We start from the raw sequence: 14,578 nt of genomic DNA on the forward strand, positions 1-14,578 counted from the left end.
CCTCCCTGACCTTGGCTAGTGATACTCTATCAACGCATGGAGAAGGCTAATAGTCTAGCTGAAAGCTTAAACAAGAACAAAGTATGAAGCATTTTCTGCAAAAGCTGGTGTTTTTTTGTTTTAGTTTGGGGTTTTTTTGTTTGTTTGTTTTGTGAGTTTTTTTCTTTTGCTTGTTTGAGTTTTTCTGTATTAGTACTTGTGGCTAGGAATCTCCATAACTAATAGATTCCACACACATCAGTTGAGGCTCTGATGTCCAGTGCCTTTCCTGATTCCTTTCTTTTCTGCTTTCAAATTTCTCTTCAGGCTGTTGTCTCACCAGAAACTTTCACAATTAGAAGTAGCCCAGTGATTGCCCTTGTGAGTGCTATTTTGGGCTTCTTGGGAATGGAGAGCAGAAGGCTTTGCTCAGATTTCTTCAGGTTAAAGAAGTTGTTAATAGCTCTGTCTTTCTTTGAGAAAACTTTCAAAATATGCACACTGCTCATTTTTTCTGACTATTTAAACTTTCCATTGTTGCACTAGTTTTCTGGGTTTTGATTTGTGAGGGGGTGGGTGTTTGCCTCTGAACACAATACAGACAAGAAAATCTCAACATGCACGTTAGCTGCCACCATGCTGTCCATGTCAGATCCGTATCAGATCCTTAATGGAGCAAGGCAGAAATCCAGCTCATACTCAGGGCAACCAACCATGGCCCCTTTAGTCTGATCTTGGAATAATTCTTTTGAAACAAAGGTCATAGGATTCTGGACAAGTGCAGAGCTATTTGATCATCCTTTGGGTGTGGTTGGGTGATGAGTGGACATCTTTCCTGTAAGAAAATTCTGCTTGTGTATTAAACTTAGATGCTGTAGAAATTGTCCAGTGCCAAGTTTTGCCATCTTCTCTCTGTAACAGGCAGGTTCAAGTTTGTTTTCTGATTCTGGGAAAACAGGCTGTTTCCTGTAAGGGAGTTATTACTCTCAAGCAGAGGGACATTCAGCTGATTTGATCATCAGAGCAGTGCATAAGAAATTGCTTTTCAAGCCAAGTATGCTGTTAGGAATTTGAGCTTTTCTTTCAGGTCACCATTTTAATTTTAATGTTAATGGACTAGGGTAAGCTGCTTTTTAGGAGATGCAATCATGTTAAGCGGTTTCGGTGGCCCCATATTGTTTTAGTAGCTACAATGAGGGTTATGATCAAAGACCATTATTCATCTTATTAACTGCCATGTTTATGGCATTACTGATTAAATAGTTTATAAGTCAACTGGGCAACTACACCTGCCCTGGTACACCAGGAAAAAAAACAATTTGAATCAAAGCAGCTGAGAACGGGAAAGTCCCACCCTTTCATCCTGTTCTTGATCATGGTGCAATAGGTAACAGTAGCTTTATCCTTTCTAATTTAGGTAGGTAAGATCTTTCCCATTTCACTTCTGGAGAGATTGGGAAGCTATGTGTAGGATCTGATAAATTGGTCCCTCCTTGGTACTGAAAAAAACAATGGAGCCTGTATTGTTGTCACTTCATCCAGTAATGCTGTATGACAGACAAAATGGCCAGTGAGATGTTTGAGGAAAGATCTAAGCGAGTTGTTTCTCCTGCACTGTTAGCAGCCGTACACTGCCCAGTAAAAAAAAATCCTGTTCAAGCCTCCTGATTACAGCATTGCATATTTTTTACATTAACATTGTGGTTCAAGACTAAATTAAAGGCTGTCTGCCTCACAATCCCTGTTCCAATCCTAAAGTCATCAAAGGAACATAATTTAAAGTGCTTCCAGGCACATGAAGTAGACAAAATAACAACAGTAATACTAAAATACTATATATTTTTGCTTGTCCTTCAGCTGAAATAATCTTAGAGGTTACTTTAAAGCACAAGTTTGGAAGTTTCCCAAACTGTCTTTTTTTCCAGGCCCCCCTGAGCAATCTGCCTTGACTAATTTCTCAACTCAAATTAAACTATTTTATGTTCAATTATTTCTCCTCTCATTTAGAAATGCAAAGGTATCTGTTTAAGGAGACTCTTGCAGGGAATGACCAAATTAAGGAATAATCAAATGCAGGAATGACTAGCAAATTTAAGACATTGCTAGTCTAAATTTAAAAATCATCAGTCTTTATTCAATCCTGGTGCCAAATGAGACAATGTAAATATGAGTTATTTGTGATTAGTTAATGATTTTTTTCCCTTTTACTTCAGTCATTGCATGAAATGGAGAGCATTCCTTGTGATTAGGATATCTCACCTGACTTCAGCTGTCTGAAAACTGTAGTTTATATGAGCTCATGGTTTTTGTTTTTTTTTCCTGAGTGGAAGGAGATAGGTAGTGCCAAATTCAGCCTGTCTTTAGATAGTTTTGAGCCAGATGTGATGAGTTGTTTTCTGTATTTCTCCACTGACCCGCAAGGGAACCAAGACAATCTGCATACATCAATTGCCTTCTTTTAAGACAGCTAAAATCAGATAAGATGCTCATCCTCAGCAGAGTTCTTCATTGTTTAGTGTGTAGTGTGATGCCACATTTTCTGTAATGCTATTGAAATTCTTCAGCAACCAGAGTGTCCATAATCTAAATGGGCTTTGGTTGGTAATGGAATATGTAAAAGTAAAGGTTAGCTCACCAGCTATAGACCTTTACTGGCTGAGGTTTAGCATGTAGCCTGAGCATTCTAAGCTTTCTTGATGTCAGTGGAGAGAAATACCCACTTTTGGCATCAGTGTTAGTAAGAGATTTACCTTTCCCTTGAAATGTCTGGTCTTTTGACTCTCTGTGCCGGACTGAATGAGTGACTCTGTTACTACCCTGTCTAGAGAGCTGATATTTAGGCAGATTAACCCAACGTGGAGTGCTCTGTGAACATGAATTATTTTGTTTCATAGCTCCCCCTAAAGAAAATGGGGTCAATATCTGAATTTGACACAGAGCAAATTAATAGTGTGATTAAAACAAAATAATTTGCTGGGTTTGAGTGTGGACTCTGACACATCCAGGGATTAATTTTCTTGTAGACTTACGTGGCATTTTAGAGAGAACAACCTTCGTTCACTCTTTAATCAAAAATAGATCAAGAAATTTGCAATTTGCCAATTCATAGCCCAAATATGAAAAATCCTATTATGATTTAACTGTGTGCTTTTCCAATCCTGAATGCTAATGAGATGGTCTAAGTTGCAAGTGTGACTTATTTTCATTACAGCAAGTTCTGCATGCAATGTAGTTTTAAGGACCTTGTATGTGTTTCATGGTGTTATTTAGGCTAGGCTTTCTACACTGCATGCTGATAGGAAATACAGGAAATCTTAGGGGTCAAAAAAGCCAAACATACTACTGTGCACAGCCTCACAGTTTCACAGTTGCCCATGATATGAATTCTAGTTAGAGTTGTCAGAGAAAGAAGAGAATAAATCTGAGTCTGAGCTAATGATGGGGAAACTTAGCAAGAGTTAGCTCAGCTCCTGTGAATAGTTAACAATTTCCTTTCCCAGTCAGTGCAATCTCTTGTTGCCAGCAAGGCTCATCTAGCTTCCTTACATTTCTGTGGCTGGTGTAGATGAGGGATGTGTACTGCTTGGTGAAATGAGTTATGAGAGGGCTTCTATGGACAGGTCATACTGTTTTTGATATGATGGCTAGGAGAGAACTCTCCTGTTCTGGTAGGGTCTATTTGCTAAGATTTATAGCTGAAATTGTGGCTGATTATAGTATGTCAGAAGAGAGCATCACTAGAGTTGTTGCAAAGGCGATTATGAGGTGGGGCCATGAGCCCCTGGAGCATCTTAACTGCCTCATTTGCCCACCTGAGTGTCCAGTAATAGCTGAAAATAGAGTGGACAGGAGAGAAAAGCTATTTACAGCCGTGAAAGTTAGTGTAATACAAAAGGCCTCAACTTGGCACCAGGCAACCATTTCTGTCTTTGCAAACAAGTAAGATTATATTTCCTCAGGAAAAAAAAAAAAGCTATTGCTTCAGAAATAGCTCCGTGATGGGAGCTTTTTGTTCTGTTTGCTGTCTGCTGTCACATTCTGATTTGCCTAGGGAAAGGACCACACAGGTATTTTGCAGCTATTTATTCATATAAATTTGAAGAATAACATCATTAGGTGGGTGTGTTTTCCTGCTGCAGCTCTTTTCAAGTCCTGAAATGGCTAAAAGATTCATGAAGAAACTAAGAAATGCAAGAATCTTAGGATCTAACTTCATCACATGGAAATGTTTGTCCTAGAAAAGTTTCAGGAGTTCACTAACTGAGCAGAGTTAAAAGCACTCACATAGTTCAAGATCTATTTGTCAAATGAAGCTGTTCTAATATCACTGGGTTGGTTTATTGGAATGACACACTGAGGACTTGGTATCTGTAACTGTGCTTGTGTGAGAGGGACACAAGGTTGGAATAGCCCAAATAAACCACAGATTCGCTGCTCAGTCATTCACAACCTGCCTTTTGCAGAGTCTTTGTCTCCAGCTCCACAATGTGTTTGGTTTTGGGAGCATCTGTCAGTCATATTACTGTTAAAATGACACAAAAGTGTCTTAGAAATGTGATTTACAACAGAGACATGGACCTATGAGACTGAGTCCAGAGAAGGCCACAAAAATGGTGACAGGGCTGGAACGCTTTTCCTGTGAAGAAAGCCTGAGAAAGTTCAGGATGTTCAGCCTGGAGAAAAGGAGGCATCAGGGAAACCTTATTGCAACCTTTATATATATAAAAGGGGTTTATAAGAAAGATGGAGTGAGAGTTTTTGCCAGGGTCTATAGTGACAGGATAAGGAGCAACAGTTTTAAACTGAGGGATTTGAGATAAGGGAGACAGGAAAAGTTCTATGAGGGTGGTGAGACACTGGAACTTGTTGACCAGAAAATTTGTGGGTGCCCCATCACCTGAAACGTTGAAAGTCAGGTTGGATGGGGCCATGAGCAACCTAGTATAGTAAAAGATATCCCTGCCTGTGGCAGGGGGGTTAGACTAGATGATCTTTGAAAGTTCCTACCAACCCAAATGATTCTAAGGTTCTATGATTCTATAAGTAAGCGTTTCAGTCTGCACCTGTGTATTTTTCTTCATAGAGATTAACTAATTATAATACACTTTCAGCACAATGCAAACAACAACTATTGATTTCTGGAAAACCCTGCTTTAATCTCTACAGGGCTTGTTATGGCTGAATTTATGTTTGGTTTTGAGTTGTTGGGTTTTTTTTTTTGACTAAGCGGATTAGACCATGTCAGAATTTTGTTCTGGCTTTTCCCAACAAGAACAAGGTTGATCTGTGAAGTGTTGTGTTTGTGGGCTAAGATAACTACCTAAGTACTGTTGGAGACACGTCCCTCTGCCTGGTCAATGTCTCATATTGACACTTGCTTGATGAACAGGATTTGACCTGATGGATTCGTTCAGCGTGAAACAGATCTTTGGAATGAAAGAAAATGGAATTCAGAGTGCTTATGTACGACTTGGAAGCTTCCCTGTTGTTCAGAAAACTGAGTGAGTACACTGTTTTACAAAATGTATTTTCATCTGAGTCTTTGCTTTACATTATTTGATTCCTTCAGGTTAACCTTGTAGTAGTTACGAGGTACCTACATACACATTCCTGCTTTGATCTGTTCTACAGGCACAGAATTTACACAGCATGGTTGGCAGCCTCCACATTACCTAAAGGCTCCATCCTGGTAGAGAATAGAATAGAATAGAATAGAATAGAATAGAATAGAATAGAATAGAATAGAATAGAATAGACCAGACCAGGTTGGAAGAGACCTTTGAGAACAACCCATCATCCAACACCACCTACTCAACTAAACCATTCAACCAAGCACCCTATCAAGTCTCCTCCTAAACACCTCCAATGATGGTGACTCCACCACTTCCCTGGGCAGCCCATTCCAATGGGCAATCACTCTCTCTGTGTAGAACTTCTTCCTAAACCTAAACCAACCTAAACCTCCCCTGGCACAGCTTGAGACTGTGTCCTCTTGTTCTAGTGCTGGTTGCCTGGGAGAAGAGACCAACCTCCGCCTGTCTACAACCTCCCTTCAGGTAGTTGTAGGCAGCAATAAGGTCTCCTCTGAGCCTCCTCTTTTCCAGGCTAAGCAACCCCAAAGCTATAAGCTGTTTTCTACATGCCTCGTTGGTTGTGAGGAGCAGCATCAAGAAATTCACAGAAGAACCTAGGGCTTAATAAACAGCTTGTAAAAGGAATGTTTGGTAGCACTCCCATTGGGATATATATTTTCTAGTCACATGAGAGAGACAAGTTCCTGGTGATGTTGTTATCAGTTAGCTAATATGGATTTTTGCCTCATAAAAGAATGAACACTTTTTAACCCTGTGTCACCATGGATTCAATTCTTGGAGCCTTTTATGACCTGATGCTGCCAGTTGTATTGTAGTCTGTCAAAATGTTTTCTCTTCAGGTTGTCACTTGAGTTCTGCTAACATTAGCCTTGAAAAGAATGAGTGCATAATTTCATGGAGTAACCATGAGCCATAGATTCAATTGTCATCATTAACAGTTTTCCAGTAAATTTCTCTGTGCTGATTTTAACTTCAGTTTGAAAAAAATCAATAGCAAATCTTTTCCTTCTTATGGATGAGGGCTGCTATTTTTTTTGTTGATTTTTTTGTTTGTTTTGGGTTTTGTTTTAGCTCTTTTATTGAGCTCTTTTATTCGGCTCACTGCATCTTTGAGATTGTCCCCAGACTTATATTTGCTTTATTTTTTTTTTCTATTTTTTTTTTTTGTGGTCCTGGAGCCAACCTGTATTGATGTGCCCTCTCCACCTCTCTCTCCTTTGTATAAACACACAATCTGTACACAAAAAAAAAAGTAAGACTATGGTGTACTGAAGGAAAAACAGCTTGCTCTAAAGCCCATAAAGTTGTCAAGTCTCAAAGTAAGAAAATTCATAGCCTGTGAGATGGCCAGACAAGCAAAGACAGCTTGGTCTTGATAAGTAGTACATATATACATAGCTAGTGTATGTGGGGAGGGGTATAAAGCTACTTTCTTTGGCTCGCAGAAGTCTCTCGGCAGAGTCTCTGCTACAGCTCTTAACAGGCAGCAGCAGCATGCTTTATCACTGTAAAGCATTGCCAGCAAACTACACAGAAATGTTCACACTTAAGAAATTGTTTGAATGATCATCTACTGACTCTGAGCTATGGGCCATACTGTGACAAATAGGACTAGGGCAATCTTTGGGTGTATGAACAAAAACTATCAGGTATGAGCTGACTATCTCCATGTCAGGCAACTCAGTCACCACTGCTGGGATGCTATGCCCAGTTCTGATTTCCATAGTTCAGTAGTTGGAATGGAATTAATGAAAATTTAAAACACTGTGAAGTCTAATAGTGATAAATTCAAGTGCAGTGTAGTCAGGTAAAATAAACTGTTAACAACTGAAGTGATCTCTTTCCATAAGAATCTCTGGGGAATGTAAGTTTAGGAAAGGGTCTTTGGTGCTAGTGGTAGACTGCAAGTTAGTAGATACCTGTTAACAACAAGAAGTGCAGATTACAGAGAGTTTCCATTTTCATTCTTATTTTTTCAAATTAAGGTTTGAAGGACTTTGTTGTTGTTTCTGCTGTTGTTTTCCCAGAAAGACTTGAGGGAGTGAAGGCGGACCAGCTGGCTGTAATGACTTTCTGTCTGCTCAGATTGAACCCATTTATTTGTTGCTCTTGATTTTAAAACAAGTAATATATTTTATTGCTCAGGACAATTAGAAATAAAGCATTCATAATAAAGAGATTGAAATGAGTAAACTTCCTGTTTAGTGGTTAACTGAAATACAGAATTAAAGGAGGACTTTTGTATTTTCAGCCTTTTATATTTTAAATTCCTGACTGCTGTGAGTGGTAATGTACTCAAATGGACATAACTCCATGGGAATTGTCTGCATATTTGGTTCATTTTAGTCTTTGGATGTCAGGAAAATGAAAACTTGTAAACCTGCATAAAACTGATAACTGGAAGAATAAACAAAACAAAAACATCTGTCCTGTCTTGTAGATAACCGCAAGCAATGCTTAGACACTGGTAGCAACATTTCATAATTAGATAAAAAAATCATTAACTGCTAATGTATGTAATTCACTTTATTATCTGCTTAAAGGATTTGTATCCTTTTATTTAAGCACTTGCATTTGTACAGAGTTCCAGCTTAGCTGTCTGGGAAATGTGCCTATTCTTCTTCCAGCCTGAAGCCTAGAATTATTAACTATCTTCCTATTTGGTGTGAGGCATCTTGTGATGGTTCTGTGAGCAAGCAAACACCACAGCTGGGAACCTGGTCACAGACAATGTCCTGTTCATTGAGGGGCTTACAGGTCTCTCTAGCTGGCAAAGGGCTGGTCCATATATCTGATTAGTTTTCTCCCAGTCCTACTGTTTGCTTATGGCTCCTCAATGGATCTCCTAGCTGAAGCTGTGCCCCAGACTTCTGGTTTTGGGTACTTAGGCTTGTTTCTCATCACTGTTGTCTTGGCTACTGCCAAACTTCTGGCTCAGTATCTTGCTCTGTCCTCCATCTATTTCTCCTACTCTTGACCCCAGAGCCTTCCTTCTGGCCATGTCCATCCCTCAGTTTTTCTCTTGCCTGGTCTGGTTCTAGCCTGGCTTGGTTCTCATCTGAGCTGCTGCCTCACGGAACTTCCTAATACCTGTAGCTTTTATTGATGCTCCTTTTGCTTTTTATATTGCTACATTGCTGTCTTCCCTGGCTTCTGAGTCCTAGCTTGTTTTGAGGTATTTTGTTTGTCTGGGGACTCCTGACATCAACTTTGACTTCAGTTACCTACCTTGTGGACTGTCGGCTCTTGTTTTGTTTTACAGAGAAGAAAATTCTAGACAAAGCTACCAAAACTTCCTGCACTAGATATAAGATCTGTTTAATGTTTTCTTTTTCCTTATTTCTTCTGAAACATGCATTTCACATGAGGAACAGCAGAGATAACTAAGATTCTTCATCTTGGAGGAGAGAAGGCTTCTTGGGGGGGTGGGGGGCATTAAAGATTTTGGACAAGATGACTTTTAAGGGTCCCTTCCAACCCAATGCAATCTGTGAATCTGAATCTGTGAAATAAACTACTTTCTCTAACCTTATTTTGCAGACCTTAGTTAGTTAAACTTTGTATTAACAGATTTAACTGTTGCAAAAGTGGTCAAATACACTAGTTATGCTCTTCCTCACCAGAAATTCTGTAATTGTTGTTGCATTCAGTGTCTGAAATGAGAACTGATAATCTTATTTTGCCCCATTGTGTTATTATTATAGATGTAGGGTCTCATGCTGTTTGTCACAGATGTAGGTCTTATGCCAAAAAAGCATGTAAGAAGGAGGCTGGGTATTGAAAATGGGCATCAGTCAAAGGAGTCTCCTGCCTGGTTATTATCATTTGGTCTTTGTGGAAGTTGTGGTTCACCTGACCTTGTAGCTAGGTTAATTAACTCCTACACTAACCTGCAACACTGGGGGATTCTTTTGTCTTGGAGTTTTATAAAGGGCTCTTCTGCAATTTATCTTGTTGTCAGAATTATAGACCAAGGAGCTGGCAGAGTGTTCCCTGTAGGAACCAGGCATCCAGCAAAGCTCCATAATATGGATCATCAATTCAATTCAGCCTTGGGTGAAAGAAGGAAATAAAGCATTTCTGAGGACAGCAATTCCTGCCCTTGGATTCCTAAGTAAAGCTGAACCTCTAGATGGAGATCACTTTTTAGTGAGAAAGTAAATGAAAACTCATATATGAAGATTTTATTATTTATGCAGTAATGCATCTCTGTAAAAGATACAGGGATCAACAACTTCAGAAATAGTTTCTATCATATATTTAGAGTAATGAAAATGTCTTTAGATTTGCTTTTGGCATGAAGCCTTTCTCTGTCGGGAACTTGCAGCCAGTTCTTCCACACCTTTAAAAATCAGTTGAGGGTGACAAGTAGTATTTCATTCTAGCTCTCTATCAGCTTGAATCTACCTGATGGACCATTTGTCAATCTCTGTGTGATGAGATGTGGTCAGACTCACTTGTGTATTTAGGTACCTGACTCCCAGTTACTTCTGTTGGCCTTAAGCATCTGAAAACCCTTTCTGAATTTAAGCTCACATGGCAATATTTCTATTTCCAGCTCAGAAGTATCCAGAAAGACTCTCTTAACATGGAAGCCAGAAGTTGGCTCTTCCAGATTTGATTGTAGTTTGTCAGGCCCAAGACTCAACATAGTATCTTGAGGGATTCATTTCTACCACATGCTCTGATACCTTCCTGCTCAGAAAAACAGTCATGCCACAATTACACCATCACTGAATGCATGTGTCCTGCAGCTGCTGATGTGATGGTAGCAAACATCCTACAGGGATGTAACTCTGCTATGTTTTGACACCACTGGATTAAATGAAGAACCATTTGTCTGCTAGATTTTCGTTCAGTAGGAGGTCAGAGCTGCTGGTGGGCTGTAGCTAGGAGAGTAGTTCAATAGGGCTGTCTGTGCCATGAATGTCAATAATAGGGCAGGACAGAGAGAGAACTCATTAAACCCAGTTTTGGTGGTGATGATAGGTGGTGAGAAGTGAGTGAAGGTAAATACACTAAGCATGTAGGCTGAAATGACAGAAATTTGAGAAGCTGAGCCACAGGGAAATGCCCCCATTGGAAGCATTCTCATGTAGAAACACTCATGGGTTTTGTTCAAGAGGACAGAGCAGCAAGCAAGGCCTTTCAACTATCAGCATTGCCACCGTTCTGAACTTTCTTGAAGGGGTGGAGGAGAACAGCCCAAGCTGTCGGTGATGTTAAAAGCTGAGACACGCATCTTCTTTGACAAACTTGGACACAATAATGGTTTAAAATCATTTTGGCAGGAAATTTGCAGTGAGAAAGGTCAATGATAAAGGATACCTGGCAGGGTGTCTTTTTGGAAGGGCTGATGTGACTTACATGACTCTCTCTTGCCAAACATCCAGTAGACTTTCTCAGTGGCTTTCAGTGCCCTAGTCATGCCAGTTGCATTCTCCATAGCAACTGCCACACGAATGACAAGTGACATGGTGACATGCTTCTTGTTTTGTCATGAAGGGAAGGAGTGTCTGACTACATTTTTATGCCATAAGAGAGATGGGTGCTGGTGTGAGACAGGGTGGTCAGTAACCAGGGTGGTCCAGTTTGGGAATAGCTAGTACCAAGAAGTGAGACAGCCTTGTCTGCTCACCTAAGGGAAGGATTTAGTAAAGGAGCAAGTAGGAGCTTGGTTGCTGGAAGACTTCAGGGGGTGCTTTTGTCCTCAGTGGGAAGACCAGCTTATAATGCTACATAGCCTGCACAGGCATTTTATACAGCAAAAGCCTCAGTAGTGGATGAAGTCACAGTGTTCTGAATTTTTAAGTTGGCTAAAAAGATAGGATATTCAAAGCATATATGAAAAGATGGCTGCATATTTTGGTGTTAGGAGAGACTGGCTTTCAACATTTGCTGTAACAGTGTGACCGACCTCGACAAACAGCAAAGCCATAAATAGATTGGAAATGTTGAATATTTCTTTTTCTTCAATACCATTAAAAGCCTCTAGTTTTGTGTGCCTTTGTGTCAGTTTCTGCTTAGTGATGGACTATGGCAAGTATTCCTTAAGAGAATCTGTGTTCATTGTTTTGTTCTTCATTAATTGCTGCCGTTGTGTTTTGTTTTCTAAGGGGTGCTTATGCCTGACTGCTCAGATGTCCGGAAGGAAAGACATGATATTTAGGAAGAGTCTGTTTAGGAATGATCAGAGGAACAGACTGGTTTGGGCATGGGGAACAATGAAGTTAACTAGGACTCTTCAGCTGGGAAAAAAGACGGCTTAGAGGCATTATAAGCAAAGTTTGCAAAACCATGAATGGCATTAAAAAGCAAGAAAAAGAATAGATTCATTGTGTTATCCCTTATAAAAACTGATCTAGGTCCTAAACAAGAGGACACTCATTAGACAGTGAGTAGCAGAGCTGTGCGATTCCTTGCCAAAGGAGCCTGTGAATGTAGTAAATTTACCTGAGCTCAAGGGGAGACTGGAAAAGTCCATACAAGATAAATACATTAAAAAATATTAATATAGAAATTGCAGATGTATCTGCATTTGTCCCCTGGATTCCAAAACTCTGGAAAGAGAAGGAATATGTTTGCTCTGCTTGTTGCTCTTAGGCATCCAGTAATGGCTAATGACAAAAAAGATAATGCTACTGGGTTAGTTACACCTTCTGTCCAGCCCTGCTTGCTCATCTTATGGTATGTTCTTGTGTTGGGGCTGAGTCAAATAGTGCTGGTTTTGGTTCCTTCAGACTCATGCATGGATCTTGATGTCGCTCTGAGTATATTTATGCTAATGTGACAGCAGTGTTTAATTGGGGAAGGTCCTGTTCTCCCAGGCCATCAACCAAGGAACACCTTTTTGGACAGGCATGTGGTGCAGTACCTGTTTTGGGGCAAATAGTACAATATTTACTGATGTAACTTGGTATATTCATAGAGAGTTTCAGGCATGTCACAGGTCTTCAGTCCATCTGACTCATAGAATAGAATCATAGAATCATAGAATCAACAAGGTTGGAAAAGACCTCAGAGATCATCCAAGTCCAACCTGTCACCCAACACCTCCTGACAAATAACCCATGGCTCCATGTGCCACATCAAATCCCTTTTTGAGCACCCCCAGGGATGGTGACTCCACCACCTCCCTGGACAGCACATTCCAATGGCCAATTACTCTTTCTGGGAAGAACTTTCTCCTTGCCTCCAACCTAAACTTCCCCTGGTGCAGCCTGAGACAAAAGAGATTGCTGAAGCCCTATCCCAGGCTGCCCCGAGTGGTTGTGGAAGAATCAAATGATTTACAGGTTGCATGAAATGAAGCATCAAGTGAAAAATAACTGGTTTGACATGAGGGGTACTGGACTGCAGATTTTCACTGGTTTTAATTATTTAATTAATTGGAAATTAATTGAAATGAAAAAGGGCTTCTCAAGGACAGAACCACCTGGAGGACACAAGTTCATGTTCATCTCAGTAGGCTGGCAAATGGAGCAGATTTTGTAGGAACTATGTAATATTTTTGGGAAGCACTGCTGGGACATGCAGGGAGTTTCAGAGGTTCTGTTTTTCACTGCTAAGCCTCACGCATTATTCTCTTTCCCCTTCCCCTGCTAGGGATGTATTTCCACAAGGTCTCCCTGATGAATATGCCTTTGTAACTACGTTCAAATTCCGGAAGGCTTCCAGGAAAGAAGATTGGTATATTTGGCAGATTATTGACAAGTATGGCATACCACAGGTATGAGACCCTTTGCAGCAAGAATAGCTTTGTTTCTCTTCTGTTGCATGAACCAGCTTTCTTGCCTTAGCCTCCCACTCATCATTTTTCCTTGTGGATGAGTAAAAATCCCTTCATCTGTCTTTCAGTTCATTTTGCTGAAAATCCTTTACCTTTAACTCAAAACCTGAAGAAAGGCTTGCATAGGCCTTGACTGTTGTTAGCATACAGATAGTTGTGTTAGCTGGAAAGGGAAAGAAACATGTACCGTCCTTGTTAGTGAAGACAGTTTGGGGGTTTTGATTGTTTTGTTTGGTAGTTTTGTTTAGGGGAGAATATTTTGCCTGTCTGAAAAATGATTGGCAAACAGTTGTACTACAGTAAGATATGTCAAGTTTTTCTACAGACTTCTAGATATCATATAAAGGCATTATAGATTCCCAGCTTAAAATGTTGATGTTACTACTCTACAAGCCCGAGTCCTGACTGCTGCAGAATTTGATCTAAATTTTTGACAAGTACTTTCAGATTCTCAGAAGAAAAATACCATAAAATTGTAATAAAGGACTTTCTGTTCCTATAGAGAATGATCTTAGCATGCTATAGTTTAGTAGTTTGTTTGTGTTTAAAGAGGGGTAGGCTTGGATGGGCTTACATTTTTCTGCTTAGTACAAACGTAGTGCTGATGGCATTACTCATGACTCTAAACTGAGCTGTCAGCATAGGCTCACACAGCCATGAAATGCAGTATTGCTGCTTTGAGACTGGCATTTGAAAGGATTAGGAGAATTTGCAGTGAAGGATAGGTGCAGTTTGAGGACTTTGCTAACTGAATTTCAGACAATGGCAAAAGGTTTGTATGAAAATTATTATCAGCTTCTTTGTAATATGAAGCATGCTGTACTGTGCTGCATGCACTCCTAATTCCAGCAGAGTGAGAATGTGTTTATCACTCAGTATTTCTTGGAGACAGCTGAAAACATGAACTGCTTGGTTGTGGACAGGAAAAAGTACTCAAGATTCTCAGTAATATATTCAAAAGTCCCTTAAATTTTGGTGCCAGAAGTGCCTTAGGGCCTCATGAGCCCTTTTTCCTGTAAGTTGCTAGTGGTTTAGCCCCTACATTGCACACCTGTACAGTGTACAGACTGCAGATGCTTCTGAGCTAACACTGATCTGAGCTGGCATTTCCAGCCAGCACAGTGCTCAGCTGTATAGGCTGCTTTTATCAGACAAATCTTAGTGCTGACGTTGCCAATCTGTTTCCAGCTCTGCAGCTCGAAGACACACTGTTTGT

General features: G+C 40.1%; 1 protein-coding gene across 5 annotated transcripts in view; it reads left to right on the forward strand.

Annotated features, from left to right (window-relative positions):
* COL22A1 (collagen type XXII alpha 1 chain) overlaps positions 1-14,578 on the forward strand; it is a 224,597-nt gene that overhangs the window by 77,306 nt on the left and 132,713 nt on the right. For all 5 annotated transcript variants that reach the window (XM_068155479.1, XM_068155477.1, XM_068155480.1 and 2 more), the window contains exons 5-6: positions 5,369-5,480; positions 13,179-13,302. In XM_068155479.1, coding sequence (XP_068011580.1) covers positions 5,369-5,480; positions 13,179-13,302 — 236 coding nt within the window. The remainder of the gene's footprint in view (positions 1-5,368; positions 5,481-13,178; positions 13,303-14,578) is intronic.

Source organism: Melanerpes formicivorus, unplaced genomic scaffold (assembly GCF_026170545.1).
Source record: "Melanerpes formicivorus ecotype bairdi unplaced genomic scaffold, bMelFor1.0.p_v2 SCAF_32, whole genome shotgun sequence".
Classification (NCBI taxonomy): domain Eukaryota; kingdom Metazoa; phylum Chordata; class Aves; order Piciformes; family Picidae; genus Melanerpes; species Melanerpes formicivorus.